This window comes from Phragmites australis, chromosome 6 (assembly GCF_958298935.1).
Source record: "Phragmites australis chromosome 6, lpPhrAust1.1, whole genome shotgun sequence".
NCBI lineage: Eukaryota > Viridiplantae > Streptophyta > Magnoliopsida > Poales > Poaceae > Phragmites > Phragmites australis.
The window spans coordinates 1,512,560-1,527,967 of NC_084926.1; the positions used below are offsets into that span (position 1 = coordinate 1,512,560).

The following is a 15,408-nucleotide window of genomic DNA, read 5'->3' on the forward strand; positions in this document are numbered from 1 at the left end:
GGCATACGAGGCTCCTGGGGTCGGGTGATCTCGATCACCCATGCATAAGTGGTAGGATCACCCGAGGACCCTTGGGGCCGACCAGAGACCGGGGCATCGAAGCCCTCGCGGCTGAACTGCTCGCGATTGCCAGCCTGTGACTTAAGAGAGAATATAGAATTTCTTTGTCTAGTGCGCTCTGTTAGTGCGGTACTTGTTATAGACTGCTCTCATTTTCGACCCGAAACCTCTCGAACACCCAAACCGATGGACAAGAGCGGGCAGAGGCATAACCTAGAGGTCCTATGGTTCGATGGCGCCCGGGTATGACAGACCAGACCGAGCACCAACAGCCCGCTCCGGGGGCCTGGGCTTCGGACTACTCGAGCAGCTCGAGCGATGGGATTACCCAGAGCACCCCGAAACTCGGTAGTGCCCGGGAGCCTGCCACGACACCGAACACCACAGCCTACCATGCCGGACGTAAGTCAGCGGCGACTGCTCGCATGCATACCGATTGGGATTCTTTTATCAGCGGGGAAAATGAGAGAGCGAACTTTTTCTCGCACAACCGAGCACCTCACCAGACAGATTAAACATACGGAATCCAGAAAAAATATGTTGACATAGTGATTACTTATCGAAATACTGAATGTGCAATATTTACAAGGTTGGGCGACAGCGACTTACCCAAGGGGCGAAGCCCTCGGACTGCTTGGGCGGGGAGAAGCCCCCGGCCTTGCTGACCTGAGCCGCGAGCACGACCATCTACGGGTAGAAGCGTCGGAGATGCTCGATGTTCCACGGATTCGGGAGTGGCTGTCCTTCCTCCGTCGCCAACCTGAAAGAACCTGCCCACGGGACCGCGATCACGGTGAAAGGACCTTCCCACACAGGGGATAGCTTATTCATTCCTTCGCGCGACTGGACGCGTCGGAGAACTAGGTCCCCCACCTCGAGAGACCGGGCCCGGACATGGCGCAGATGATACCGCCGTAGACTCTGCTGATACCGAGCCGCCCGGACAGCGGCACGTCGCCGGTGCTCTTCCAGGTAGTCCACGTCGTCGCGTCTTTGCCGCTCCTGCTCACCCTCAGAGTATGCATGCACTCGAGGGGAGCCCAGAGTGAGCTCGGAGGGGAGGACTGCTTCGGCGCCATAGACGAGGAAGAACGGAGTCTCCCCGGTGGCGCGGCTTGGCGTAGTCCGATTGGCCCACAGCACGGCTGGCAGCTCGTCCACCCATCCCTTCCCGTGCTTAGCGAGCACGTTATAGGTCCGGGTTTTGAGGCCCTTTAGTATCTCCGCGTTGGCGCGCTCGACCTGCCCGTTACTCCGAGGATGAGCGACGGAAGCGAAGCAGAGCTTGATGCCGAGATCTTCGCAATAGTCCCCGAACAAGGCACTTGTGAACTGGGTGCCGTTGTCGGTGATGATCCGGTTCGGGACGCCAAAGCGACTGGTGATGCCGCGGATAAACTGGAGCGCCGTGTTTTTGGTCACCTTGATGACTGGGACCGCCTCCGGCCATTTGGTGAATTTGTCGATAGCGACATATAGGTATGCATAGCCCCCGACTGCTCGGGGGAATGGACCCAGAATGTCCAAACCCCAGACCGCGAAAGGCCACGACAGGGGAATGGTATGAAGAGCCTGAGCTGGCTGGTGAATCTGCTTTGCATGGAACTGGCACGCCCTGCAGCGCCGAACCAGCTCGGAAGCATCCTGGAGAGCTGTAGGCCAGTAGAAACCTTGCCGGAAGGCCTTCCCGACCAGCATGCAAAACGATGAATGGCCACCGCACTCGCCCTCGTGGACCTCAGCGAGAAGATCGCCGCCTTCTGCCCGGGAGATGCATTTCAGGAGGACACCTCCTGCGCTACGCCGGTAGAGATCCCCATCTACTATGGCATAGCGTCTGGACTGCCGAGCAACTCTTTCGGCAGACGCCTCATCCTCGGGTAGGAACTTTTCTTTCAAGTACCCTCGGATGTCAGACATCCACGAGGCATCTTGAGAACATTCGGCGAGCACAGCGCACTCGCCGGACGGCGGCGCTCTGACGGGGCTTCCCACTGAGGGCACCGCCGGGGTCCCCTGAATTGAGTTCGAGGTTTCCCCTTCATCCTGTTCGGCAGGCAGGACGGAAGGCCTTGCGAGTCTTTCTTCAAAGACTCCGGCAGGGACGCGCGCACGTGAGGAGGCCAGGCGAGAGAGCTCGTCGGCCGGAGCATTGTCGCGGCGAGGGATGTGCCGCAATTCGAGGCCGTCGAAGCGTCTCTCGAGCTTCCTGACTGCAGCCACGTACGCCGCCATTTGAGGATCCGTGCACTGGTACTCCTTGGATACCTGGTTGACGACGAGTTGGGAGTCCCCTTTAACCAGGAGGCGACGAATCCCGAGCCCCACCGCAGCCCGGAGGCCGGCGATGAGACCTTCATACTCCGCCATGTTGTTGGATGCGCGGAACTGCAACTGTACGACGTACCGGAGCTCTTCACCTGTTGGGGAGGTGAGAACCACTCCAGCCCCTGCGCCTTTCAGCGAGAGGGAGCCGTCGAAGTGCATGACCCAGTACCCGGGCGCGTCGTGCCCGGGATAGGCAGAGACCTCTTCTGGGACGACGCAGGGGACGGGCGTCCACTCTGCCAAGAAGTCGGAGAGCGCCTGGCTTTTGATTGCCTGGCGACTGACGAAGTGTAGGTCGAACTCCGCCAGCTCTACTGCCCATTTGACAACGCGCCCGGTGCCTTCCCGGTTCCGGAGAATGGGTCCCAGTGGATAAGTGGTAACCACCGAGACCTTGTGCACCTGGAAGTAATGGCGCAGCTTCCGGGAGGTGACGAGCACGGCATAGAGTAGCTTTTGCGCCTGGGGATATCTTGTCTTGGCTTCCCGGAGGACTTCGCTGACGAAGTACACCGGTCGCTGCACCCGGCGAGCCCGGACGGCGGCTCCACCCGGGGGGCTACTGCAGACCCCAGGGTTGGCGGCACGGTCGGGGCTGGCCGGGCACTCAGGCTCGACTCCTTGGCTGGGAAGAGCAGTGTGCTCGGGCTCGACCCCTTGCCCAGGGGGAGCCGCGAGGACAAGTGAGTGGTCGGGGGCCTCTGGGAGCTGGGACCCAGCACCCGGCCCCAAACACTCGTCGCGCTCCACCACCAGCACTACGCTCACAACCTGAGGAGTGGCCGAAACGTAGAGCAGCAGGGGCTCACCTTGAGAGGGAGCCACCAACACGGGTGGCGAAGTAAGGTACTTCTTTAAGTCACAGAAGGCCTGCTCGGCCTCCGGCGTCCAGTCAAAACGACCGGATTTCTTCAAAAGCTTGAAGAGGGGGAGCCCTCGCTCCCCGAGCTTGGAGATGAAGCGCCCGAGGGCTGCCATGCATCCGGTGAGGCGCTGGACCTCCTTGAGTCGAACCGGGGGTCGCATCTGCTCGATGGCCCGGATCTTTTCTGGATTGACCTCGATCCCTCGGCCAGAGACCAAGAAACCAAGGAGCTTGCCCGCCGGCACCCCGAAGACACACTTCTCCGGGTTGAGCTTGAGGCGGGTAGAACGGAGACTGTTGAAAGTCTCGGCAAGGTCCTCGAGCAGGGTGGCACGGTCTCGGGTTTTGACCACGAGGTCGTCGATGTAAGCCTCGACGTTACGGCCAACCTGCGAGTCAAGAGTAATACGAATAGCGCGCTGGAAGGATGACCCAGCGTTGCGCAGGCCGAAAGGCATTGACATGTAGCAATAAGTCCCCACCGGAGTGGTAAAAGCAGTTTTTTCCTCGTCCCCTACGGCCATGCGAATCTGGTAATACCCAGAGTTTGCATCTAGAAAGCATAAAAGATCGCATCCCGCAGTTGAATCTATAATTTGATCAATGCGAGGTAAGGGGAAGGGATCTTTAGGGCAAGCCTTATTTAGGTCGGTGTAGTCCACGCACATGCGGAGCTTGCCATTGGCCTTTGGGACGATGACTAGGTTTGCTAGCCAGTCGGGGTGGAGGACTTCTCGGATGAATCCGGCGTTGAGGAGCTTGCTGACCTGCTCGCGGATAAACTCCTGGCGCTCAGGCGCCTGCCGCCGGACCTTCTGCTTCACCGGGCGGGCGTCCGGACGCACCGCCAAGTGATGCTCGATCACCTCCCTAGGGATCCCGGGCATGTCGGACGGTTGGCAGGCAAACACGTCTACGTTAGCCCGGAGGAAGGCGACGAGCGCGCTTTCCTATTTGCTGCCCAGGTTGCTGCCGATACGGACAACCTGGGTAGCGTCTTCGCCCACCACAACCTCCTTCGTTGGAACAGAGATGTCGGCGGCGAGTCGGGGTTTGGATGAAAAGGGTCCCAGGCCCCCTGTAGAGCCATCGACCTCGGCCTGCGCTGAGACCAGAGCCATGTATGACTGTTCAGCGCAGGAGACGGCGCCGCAGGAATCGGCGAGCACAGAGATGGAGCCTGCGGGGCCGGGCATCTTAACCGTAAGGTATGCATAATGCACGGCCATCATAAACTTGGCGAGCACCGGACGCCCGAGGATGGCGTTGTAGGGGAGAGGGAGCTCCGCGACATCGAAGAGGACGCACTCCGTGCGGAAGTTGTCCCGGCTCCCGAACGTGACAGGCAACTCAACCTGCCCGAGGGGCAGGGAGTGCCCAGGGGTCACTCCACAGAAAGGGAGCGACGGCTTTAGGCGTCGGGAAGACACCTGCAGCTTCTCAAAAGCCTCCTTAGAAAGGAGGTTGAGGCCAGCACCACCGTCGATCAGCACCCTGCCGACCTTGGCATTGCAGACAGTGGGGGACACTACCAAAGGTAGTCGCCCCACGGCTGCAGTACTGGCGGGCTGATCAGCCATGCTGAACGTGATCGAAGTATCCGACCACCTTAGGGGCCTTGCGGCCTCTTCGCTCGGGGTTGCCGAGCACACCTCGCGTCGCATGACCTTGATGCCACGGCGCGAGGAAGGCGTATACACGCCCCCGTCGATGAAGGCGACGGTGTGCTCGGGCTCCTGGAAGCCGAGCTCGGCGTTGTCGGGGGCGACCTCAGTATCGCCTCCTCCAAGGGACTCGTCGCGTTCCCTCTGGCGCTGCTCCACGAGTCCTTTGACCGTACGACACTCCGTGAGGTCGTGCCATCTGGTCTGGTGTATGGGACACCATTTACCTGGCTCGGGCCCCGCGGGAGCGGGGGCCCTCGCTGGAGCGGGAGCTCGGCCAGGGGCCGGGGCTCTCGCTGGAGCTGGTGCCCTTGCTGGAGCCAGGGCCCTCGTAGGCACGGAGGCCCGAGGAGGAGCCCGAGCAGGGGCCCTGACGGGGCGTCGATCGACACCCGGCCGGCGCTCTTGCCGGTGATCGGGCTCTTGCGGCACCCTGTGAGCGGGGACCTGGGTTGGCTCAACGGGAGCGGCCTCGCGCTTCCTTCTCTTCTTCTTTTCCCGCTTGTCGGAGCGGGAAGAACTTGGCTGGTCGGAGGCGGGGCGAGGAGCATGCCACGCCCTGGCCTCCGCAGCCATGGCGCACTTATCGACCAGTGCGAAGAGTTCCGCAGTGGTATCAATCTCGTGCGTACCTAGCTTTTCGAGCATCCGCTCATCGCGGACGCCCTGCCGGAAAGCAACAATAACAGCGTGGGGGGCCACTCGTGGAATGGTGTTGCGAACCTGGCTGAAACACTGTATAAAGCGCCGTAGCGTCTCCCCTTCCTGCTGTTGGATGGCGTGGAGGTCGCACTCCAAACCGGGACGCGTAAACGTGCCCTGAAAGTTGGCCACGAACTGGTGGCACAGATCATCCCAGGAGCCGATAGACCCTGGGGGTAAGTTCATAAGCCAAGAGCGGGCGGAGCCCCTCAGGGCAACATGAAAGTAGTTTGCCATCACCTTTTCGCTGCCTCCGGCCGCTTGGATGGCCGTTGTGTAGATCTGGAGGAACTCGACGGGGTCGATGGACCCGTCGTACTTCTCCGGCAGCTCGGGGCGGAACTTGGAAGGCCACCTGACCCGGCGGAGCTCGACGGTGAAAGCACGGCAGCCGGTGCCGTACCCCGCAGCGCGAGCGGGGGTCCTCGGTGGCGAGTGGAGGCGAGCCGGGGATCCCCGGTGGCCTTGGGCCGGGAGAGAGGAAGCCTGGTCCTCTGCCCCGACCCCCTGCCGGGTCTCCCGCTGACGCTCGAGAGTAACTCGGGCATCTTCGTGGCCCCTCCGTTCGTCAAGGCGCAAACGAAGGTCCTGGGCTTCATATACGACCAGGGGGACGGCACTCCGCCTGGAGACCCCTCGGCCCGTGCGGGTGTTGCCTGTTGAGGAGCCGGCTCTGGCGGCACCATGCCGGGAAGTGGTGCGAGGACTCCCGGCCTGCACCTGGCGATGAGCAGTGCCGACCAAAGCGACGACATCTTGTATCCACCGGCCTTCTGGAGTGTTCGGCGTGGCCTGAACGGGCGGGTGCCTAAGGAGAGCATGCGCTGCAAGCAGCGCGCTCCCTGGGCTGGCCTCGCTCAAAGCGAGCCCGCGTCGTGGTGGCACCCGACGCGGTCCAGAGGCGGATCTGCCGGCCGGGGTCCCGACCACCTGCTGGGGGTCGGAAAGTGCGTCGTCAGCGGCGGCGGCGGCCCTGATGGGCCCAGCGCCTTGATCCCCTTGAGCGGGAAAAACCGCGCACGTGGATGGTGGCTGTTGCTGGTACGCAGCAGCGACTGGGCCTCCTCTGGCGTCGGGCAGCGCCCCGTCACTGGAAGTGGAGCCGGAACGCTGGAGGCGATGCCCACTGGCCATCTTTTCCTGTGGGAAAAAAAGTGAAACAAACAATCCAGGGATATTCCCCCCTACCTGGCGCGCCAGCTGTCGGAGGGTGAACTCCTGTCGCAGGGATCCCGAGAGACCCCTTTTTAGAGATTCGGCCGGGGGGATGATCCTGAACAAGCTTGTTTGGGAAATAAGCGGGAAATGGAAATAAATGCAGTGGCTGGTGGGAGATGATCGTCCTAGTGCGAGAAAGATGGGTGCACCGGGGTTTAGACAGGTTCGGGCCGCACGGGGGCGTAACACCCTACTCCTGTGTGAGTGCTATATCTATCCTTGAAGGGAATTCTTCAAGGATGTATCTGGTTACAAGAGAGAGCCACTTACGGAGAGCTTGAGGCTCTCGTGTTCTAGCTTGGCTTGAGCTGGTTCGAGCGTCTGCGTCCTCTTTCTTTTTTTCTTACCTTTTACGTGTTCTCCATCCTTTCCTTTTATAGGCGCGCCGACCTCGATATATCCTGAATGGGAAAGAGGGGGTGCGAGTGCCAAGGTGCCACGGAGAAAGGCGTCATCATTCCGTCTTGGCGAAGTGACAGGGGCGGTGGAAAAATGCGGCGCGCATCCGACCACCCGCCACTGTGGATGCCCTCGGGCGCCATTAAGGGGGCCCACCGGGCAGCCTCAGAGGTGCCCGGTGCGCCCACCCTGTCTTGTTCTTCTGCCAGGGCAGGGTGGCAGGCGGAGCGCTTCGATTCTGGTAACGTTATCCCGAGGCACCCGGATAAAACGGGACGGGACCCGTGCATTTAATGGACCCACGCCCCCCCGCCAGTGCATAGCAGGGTCTGACACTGGGGCGTGGGCAACTGAGAATGTCAGGATGCCAGGCCACGCGTGCCTATTAAATGCGGCATTGGGCCTTTGACTGGCTGACACCCCGACGATGGGACCCTTCGGGTCGTCGGACGATCTTGCGCGAACCTTCGGGGAACCGAGTCCTCGGGGGCTGCCACGTGCAGCCCCGAACCCTCTCTCCCGAGCACTTCGGTGAGACCTTCGGGGAACCGAGTCCTCGGGGGCTGCCACATGCAGCCCCGAGCACTCTCTCCCGAGTACTTCGGTGAGACCTTCGAGGAACCGAGTCCTCGGGGGCTGCCACGTGCAGCCCCGAGCACTCTCTCCCGATCACTTTGGTGGGACCTTCGAGGAACCGAGTCCTCGGGGGCTGCCACGTGCAGCCCCGAGCACTCTCTCCCGAGCACTTGGGTGAGACCTTCGGGGAACCGAGTCCTCAGGGGCTGCCACGTGCAGCCCCGAGCACTCTCTCCCGAGTACTTGGGTGAGACCTTCGGGGAACCGAGTCCTCGGGGGCTGCCACGTGCAGCCCCGAGCACTCTCTCCCGAGTACTTTGGTGTTTGGATCATCAGGGGACTACAGTACTCGGGGATAAGTGAGAAACCTTTCGAGCACTTCCTTCCCGGTACTTGGACTCTGTGGATCATCGGGGAACTGGGGAAGGGACTTAGTTTTTTCTTATCCTGCAGGGTGGACCTCGCGGGATGGTGACATGTGGCGGATGGCCGGCCCGGTCTCGGGATTCAGGGACCCCTGGTTCCTAATACACCGACAGTACATGACAACTTTTGCGAAACCTTCTCAATTTTTTATCACAGCCTCTACGTATCATATCATGACACTATGGCAAGTCTCATGGTTTTCAGACTACGTTTGTTTTTTTTAGAATTAAAAAACCAATAAGCTACATGTTGCTGGTCGAGTGTTGCCGCCTAGATGTTTCAAATTTATTTTCATTTCTTGGGTAAGGCCTAAAAATAGACTCAACAACATGAATATGATTTTTCTACCCATTTTTGTTCATTATTTCATGTACTTGCATATCAAATTTGACTTATATCCATTAAAAGCCTAGAAATGCACTTAATGAATTAGAAATAGCAAACGGACCCAGAAAAATACCAAATTTTAACATCGAATGTGCTATATTGTATGTTGAGTGTAGAAAAAGTTTCAAGGTCAAACGATAATTCAAACATCACTTCGGGTTCAAACCTGATCCGTTCCCTCTCAAAACCATGATTCTTCCTCGGAGATGCTTCAGTTTCTAAGCATCGTACGTGACAACTTTTGCAAAACCTTCTCAATTTTTTATCACAGCCTTGACGTATCATATCATGACACTATGGCAAGTCTCATGTTTTTCTGACTTTGTTTGCTTTTTTTTAATTAAAAAACCAATAAGCTACATGTTGCTGGTCGAGTGTTGCCGCCCAGATGTTTCAAATTTCTTTTCATTTCTTGGGTAAGGCCTAAAAATAGACTCAACAACATGAATATGATTTTTCTACCTATTTTTGTTCATTATTTCATGTACTTGCAGATCAAATTTGACTTATATCCATTAAAAGCCTAGAAATGCTCTTAATGAATTAAAAATAGAAAACGGACCCAGAAAAATGCCAAATTTTAACATCGAATATGCTATGTTGTATGTTGAGTGTAGAAAACGTTTCAAGGTCAAACAACGATTCAAACGTCACTTCAGATTCAAACCTGATCTGTTCCCTCTCGAAACCACGATTCTTCCTCGAAGATGCTTTGGTTTCTAAGCATCGTACGTGACAACTTTTGCGAAACCTTCTCAATTTTTTATCTCAGCCTCTACATATCATATCATGACACTATAGCAAGTCTCATATTTTTCTACCCATTTTTGTTCGTTATTTTATGTACTTGCAGATCAAATTTGACTTATATCCATCAATTAATTTCTTATGAAAAAGAGTTGTCCATAAATTTAGATTTCTATGGAACATAGCAAACATGTTATCCATCCAAGAATCGCCAAATGAAGTCGCTTTTTTGTTCCACCACTTCTCACTATGCTACCAGCTACCTTCTCTAATGCACTTAACGATGAACCAAGCAAAACTCATAGATCAGAAGGGCAGCTTGGTGTGTCAGGCTGATCTGCTTTTGCTTCTTCCACTTGGCAAGCATTGAAAATTCCTTCTTTGTCTGGATGACAGCTGGAATGATAGTATATAGCAGAGAAATTCCTTTTTTAAGGCAAGGAAGAAGAATTGTCATTCTCCTTCATAGCACAACTGATTCCAAGGGCCGCTCCTACGAGTCCACATCTGCTGCATCTCAATCTTGAAGCACGACTGAATTCTAACTCCAAGTTCATAACAATATCATCCTTAAACCATACTGTAGTAGTACCGGAATCGATGTGTGGCGGCCTTTGGTTGGTTGTTATTACGAGAAAGAAAAGAGAACAAAATGAAACCAAAAAGAAAACAAAGAAAAAAAATCTTTTGCCGAGTGCTTCATATCGGGCACCGAGTGTCCGTTAGACGACACTCGGCAAAGGGGCGACTCGCCGTCAGCCGCCGAACGGAGGGGCACGTGGCGCGTTGTTTGCCGAGTGCCCGAATTCGCCGAGTGTTTTTTTCTCTATTTTGCCAAGTGCTGTTGTTTGCCGAGTGTTTGTTGAGGTATTTACCGAGTGCTTAGTTGTTTGCCGAGTGCGTTAGTCGGGCACTCGGCGTAGGTGGTTGTTTGCCAAGTGCCCGATATAATACACTCGGCATACACGTAGGCACTCGGTATACACGTAGGCACTCGGCATACACATCGTTTCCGGTAGTGTGGATGGAGAAGAACCAAGGAACAATATGTAAAAGAACCAAAAATGTGCAAAAAAATAAAATGGAAAGGCACATAAAGTGAGAAGTAACCTTGGATCAATGGAGGACATGTGCAGCTGACACCCAAAAGGACCGACAAATCTTTGAAGCCCAAAGTCATTTTCTTTTGGGATTGCCATACAAATTAGATTGGAATAAAACCAATTGAGATGCCTGATCATCAGTAAGCAGGCCAATTAGGAACATCATTAGTGTTTACATGGCGTAGAACTCATAGCTAACTCAGAAGAAACAACAATTAATCTAGAACATTCATGCTATTGTAAGGCACATATAATTTGTTGCTAACAGGGGAACGAACATAAGCAGAGGTTGGCCTGCACAGAGAGAGCAGCATAGAAGAGGGCACGCCATGGTAGAAGGACGATGGCACGTGGATGGAGGCGCGGGCTGGCCTCATCGCGTGAGGAGGAGGTAGGCGAGCGAGAGGCAGAGGAGATTGGAGGAAGGCGCGGCAGATGGGCCAGCGACGTAGGCAGTACCTAGGCAGAACACCATACGTATTCGTCGAATGGAAGTAGTGGAGGTTTCTGCATATGTGGAGGTGCAGATAAAGATGTCGTGGCTCAGGCCCACAGCACAAGGGTGGCGGTCGGAGCCGAGGATGGTGCCTAATGCTCCTGTGTTGATCCTGATGGCTATCTTTGCCGATTTGTTCTCCCAACTACAGCTGATGAGCCCCGATGGGAGGCAGTGTTAGGACAACCCGACAAGATAGTGTGCCGAGTGGGAGGGCCAGCATGGAAGGAAGTGCAGTTGAGGAGTTGAGGGACCATCAATCGGTGATCAAGGAGTTGAGGGACAACGGGAAGAAGGCGTGGCAGATGGTGGCGCGACAACAGCGCGCGCAGAGGGTGGCGACTGCGGCGGGGTGCTCATCCATGGTGGGGTGCCAGACCGTGGAGCTCGATCTGGACACTGACGCGAATCACGCGTGTTACTGCTACACTGGATCAATGGGCTAGGGGGCGGATCGGCACCTGGGGCAGGGATCTTTGCTCGTCGTGACCGTCCTGTAGGAGATTGCATGGCTGAGGCGAGTGGATTGGGGATGACAGCACTAGGGAGGATAGGGACAGGGGCCGCGACGGCACAAAGGAGGGGAGGTTGAAGGGATCGAGACGCCGAGCGAGGGGAGGCAGATTGCGACGGTGTCTATTAGATCATGCGGGTAGGGCAATCGAGTTTGTTGGATAATGAGAAGCTAGGGTGGGGATCAACGACTGATCGGGGAGAGGCGGCGCTGATGAGGTGTGCGTGATTTTCAAATTAACGTAAGAAGCGGGGAAGGAAGGTGAGGGCAATGGATTGGAGAGAATATTTAATTGTGCATTATTTGATCATGTAAAATATATAATAAAAATCATCCAATTCTACTATAACTTATATATTTTATTAGAATATAGATTAATGTATCAAAACCATCCATTAGCCGGAAACCACCATTCTAAACCTTCCCAACAATCATTAATTGATTAATCCCATACATTAACAAACATTAGAAGAAGGGACCTGCCGATTAAGAAATGCAGAATCATTGGACAAGGAATGCGTTATCTTGATTCTTTTGGCTCATATTTATTGGCAATTAAATCCTTAATTACCTAACTAAATGCGGCTTCCGCGAGTGATAGTGCAAGTTTAAGAAAAACTAACCAAATGCTTGAGTCCTAGCTAACTAATCCATCCGTCTCAAAATAGATGTCATTTAAGCATCTTCTATAATGTTCAAAATATATTATGTTCTACAATTTCAAGATAATTTTAGTCTCAATTTTTTAATCTTATCTTTCCAGTAAATAACTTTTTTCAATACAAATTATATTTTCCATACAATTAATGTTATTAAAAAACATGATGATAATTTTATTTTTTATTTTAATACTTATATTTAATTCTAAAAAAACTTCATCTATTTTGATAGAGCGGCAGCAGAAAAAGGCAGTGAGGAATATTCGCTTTCCGCCTCCGATTCTCTCCCCCACCTGAGCCCGGCATTTATAGGCACCCTCGCCGTTGTCAGGGCGCAGACCAGCACACAACCCACCCAACCCAACCAACTACCAAGGAGAGGGACTGAGGGAGGAGTAGCATGAGTGCCGGCGAGGAGGCGTTGAGGCAGGCGTACGTCATCGGCGACGAGATCGGCCGCGGCCGCTTCGGCACCGTCCGCCGCTGCTACGCCGCCTCCACGGGGGAGGCCTTCGCCGTCAAGTCCACGGACAAGGCGCCGCTGCGGGAGGCGGACCCGTTCGACCTTGCGCTCGCCGAGCAGGAGCCCAAGGTCCACCTGCTCGTGTCCGCGGCCCCGCCGGCCAGCCGCCACGTCGTCGCGCTCCACGCCGCCTTCGAGGACGCCGACGCCGTCCACCTCGTGCTCGACCTCTGCGCAGGAGGGGATCTCTTCGCCCTCCTCTCCGCCCGTGGCCCGCTACCGGAGCCCGAGGCGGCCGACCTGATGGCGCAGCTCGCCGACGGGCTCGCCGGGTGCCACCGCCGCGGGGTCGCGCACCGCGACGTCAAGCCGGACAACGTCTTCTTCGACGCCAGCGGCGTGCTCAAGCTCGGCGACTTCGGGTCCGCGGAGTGGTTCGGGGACGGCCGGCCGATGACGGGGCTGGTCGGGACGCCGTACTACGTGGCGCCGGAGGTCGTGGCCGGGAGGGAGTACAGCGAGAAGGTGGACGTGTGGAGCGCCGGGGTTGTGCTCTACATGATGCTGTCGGGGACGGTGCCCTTCTACGGCGCCACTGCGGGGGAGATCTTCGAGTCCGTGCTCCGCGGCAACCTGCGTTTCCCGCCGCGCGCCTTCGCGTCCACCTCGCCGGAGGCCAAGGACCTTATTCGCCGCATGCTCTGCAAGGACGTCTCCAGAAGGTTCTCCGCCGAGCAAGTCCTAAGTAAGCAAATTAACAAAACACCTTCTTGTCCTCCTTTCTACATACTCCATTGCCGCCTCGAACAGCACATGCAGTTCTCGATTCCTTGAAGGTTTTGTTTCTTGAAATGCTTGTTGACGTTTGGCGTTGTGTTTCTTTTAGGGCATCCTTGGATTGTGACTCGCGGGGGAAGTGCGGCGCGTTGAGATGCTCCACCCCATCTGCTGTAGATAGCGGCGTTCTTCCGAGAAGAGTGGATCGAGGACCCTTTTGCAGTTAATTTTTGCTTTCTTTCTGGCAATCGTCAATGGACAGTAGTGCCGTAGTTTGTAGTAACTAGCAGTAATCACTCGTGGAGCTAGAATTTGGGGGCTTCCTGAGTCTGTTCGTCTTGTTTGCTCTTTGTAATCCATGTGTAGTCTTCTTCTAGCAGAAGAAGAGAAGGAAATGGAACCAAGAAATCATAAAAAATTATGTACAGTTCAGTTGTGTGTTTCTTCCATTTTCCCGATCATGTTATGCGATTCCCATCTTTTAACCTCGAACTGAATGAATATCCTGCTGCGTGTTGAGAATTATAAGCTGCCGCTCCTCTGCCATTTTTCTTCCTCTGTTCTATGCTCCGTATGTTATTGGAAGAAAATTCCGAAATTAGATATTTCGTTCTGTTTTAAAATTCGTGAAATTTCAGCAAGCTGTTCTGTTGTTTGATTCCCTACTAGGCTGCTAGGAAGTTTTGACCCCGAAATTTCTCTTCGTATAACTCCGTGATTGTTGCTTCTGGTAGTAATTTCGTGTGATTTGCCGGTAAGAAGGGAATAGTTGGGACACCATCTGCAGTGCTGATAGTTTCAGTCGCACACAAACCTTTGGTGCCACGCTCACAGGCTTGAATTGAAATTAGGCGGCTGTTCTGCTGATAGAGGTTAGATTCAGATGCTGGTATTTCTTCCCTGTTTATTATTCGCAAGTTGCAATCCTGGAACCGTGAGTTGTACTTGTGTCTACTGGTTCTGAACTTCATATAACTTGTGGATGCTGATTAGCCTCGTTGGCGAAACTTTCCCTAGTACTAAACTGAAGACAAAAAACAAGATCATGTACGCGGTGAGTTTATATCTTCCCTGCACTCTTATTTTGTCCACTGCAATTTCTAGCTTCTAGGGTGTGTTTATTTGCATACCCCAAAAAAGCCTAATTAAATATAGTCATGGCTAAAGTCAGGGCAATATCAAAATTTAGAAGAAAAAAAAGTGTTTGATTCGTGACAGGGTAGTGCCAAAATTGAGTCTAGAAATGAGCGTTTGGATCGAAGACATAACAAAATTTCTGGAAGCCGTGAGTATGACATGTAACGCCCACATGTAACTAATTTTTTTAAGTGTCAAAATATATTCGACAGGGTCTAATTTGTAGATTTGATTACGAGGAACACAACAGTTCAAACGGATTAAAAATTGAATATACAGTTTAGCAAATAATATGATTTTAAACTTGCTAATTTCAAATGGAACTTCTTTAATGTAGCCACTCACACGCGGACACATCAGCGCTGTGCCGCCGTGTAGCCTAGCCAAATCCCGGGCGAGCAAAACGACGGCCAAGGAATTCGTCCGTTCTTCTGTTTACGGTAGATGAAAGAGCCAAAATTTTTTGAGACGGAGCCAAAATTTGTCTGTAAACTAAACGCATGCCAAATCACTCAGGCACAACCAAATTTTAACTTGCTCGTCAGGGCCGTGAACCAAACACGCCCCTAGTACATACAGCATGCTCGAGATTCAGCTGCAGCCCCCTCCCTCGGCCATCACGTTCTGCACCCTGCTCGTGAAGCAACTGCTCTCAACCGTCTGCAGCAGCAGCCAAAAACTCGCTGTCCCGTGGGCACATCTAGAATCGGCACTTTCCTAGTTTCGTCTCCCGCTTATATGATTGCAAAGCCAACCGCTCAGATCAAAACCATGTGTGGCAAGTTGCAGAAAGTGTCATGCATTCACCATTGGCTTTTGGCACAGTTGATGCTGAGAAGTTGTGAAGGGTGGAGGGCTCGGTAGCCTGCCATCTACCCTCACATTTT

At 54.3% G+C, this 15,408-nt stretch overlaps 1 protein-coding gene across 1 annotated transcript; it reads left to right on the plus strand.

Annotated features, from left to right (window-relative positions):
• The first annotated feature begins 12,461 nt into the window (after positions 1-12,461).
• On the plus strand, positions 12,462-13,816 carry LOC133920972 (phosphoenolpyruvate carboxylase kinase 2-like). The gene is made up of 2 exons (XM_062365643.1): positions 12,462-13,352; positions 13,494-13,816. The coding sequence occupies exons 1-2, from the start codon at positions 12,545-12,547 to the stop codon at positions 13,535-13,537; spliced, it is 852 nt and encodes a 283-aa protein (XP_062221627.1). The 5' UTR covers positions 12,462-12,544; the 3' UTR covers positions 13,538-13,816.
• Positions 13,817-15,408: the final 1,592 nt, after the last annotated feature.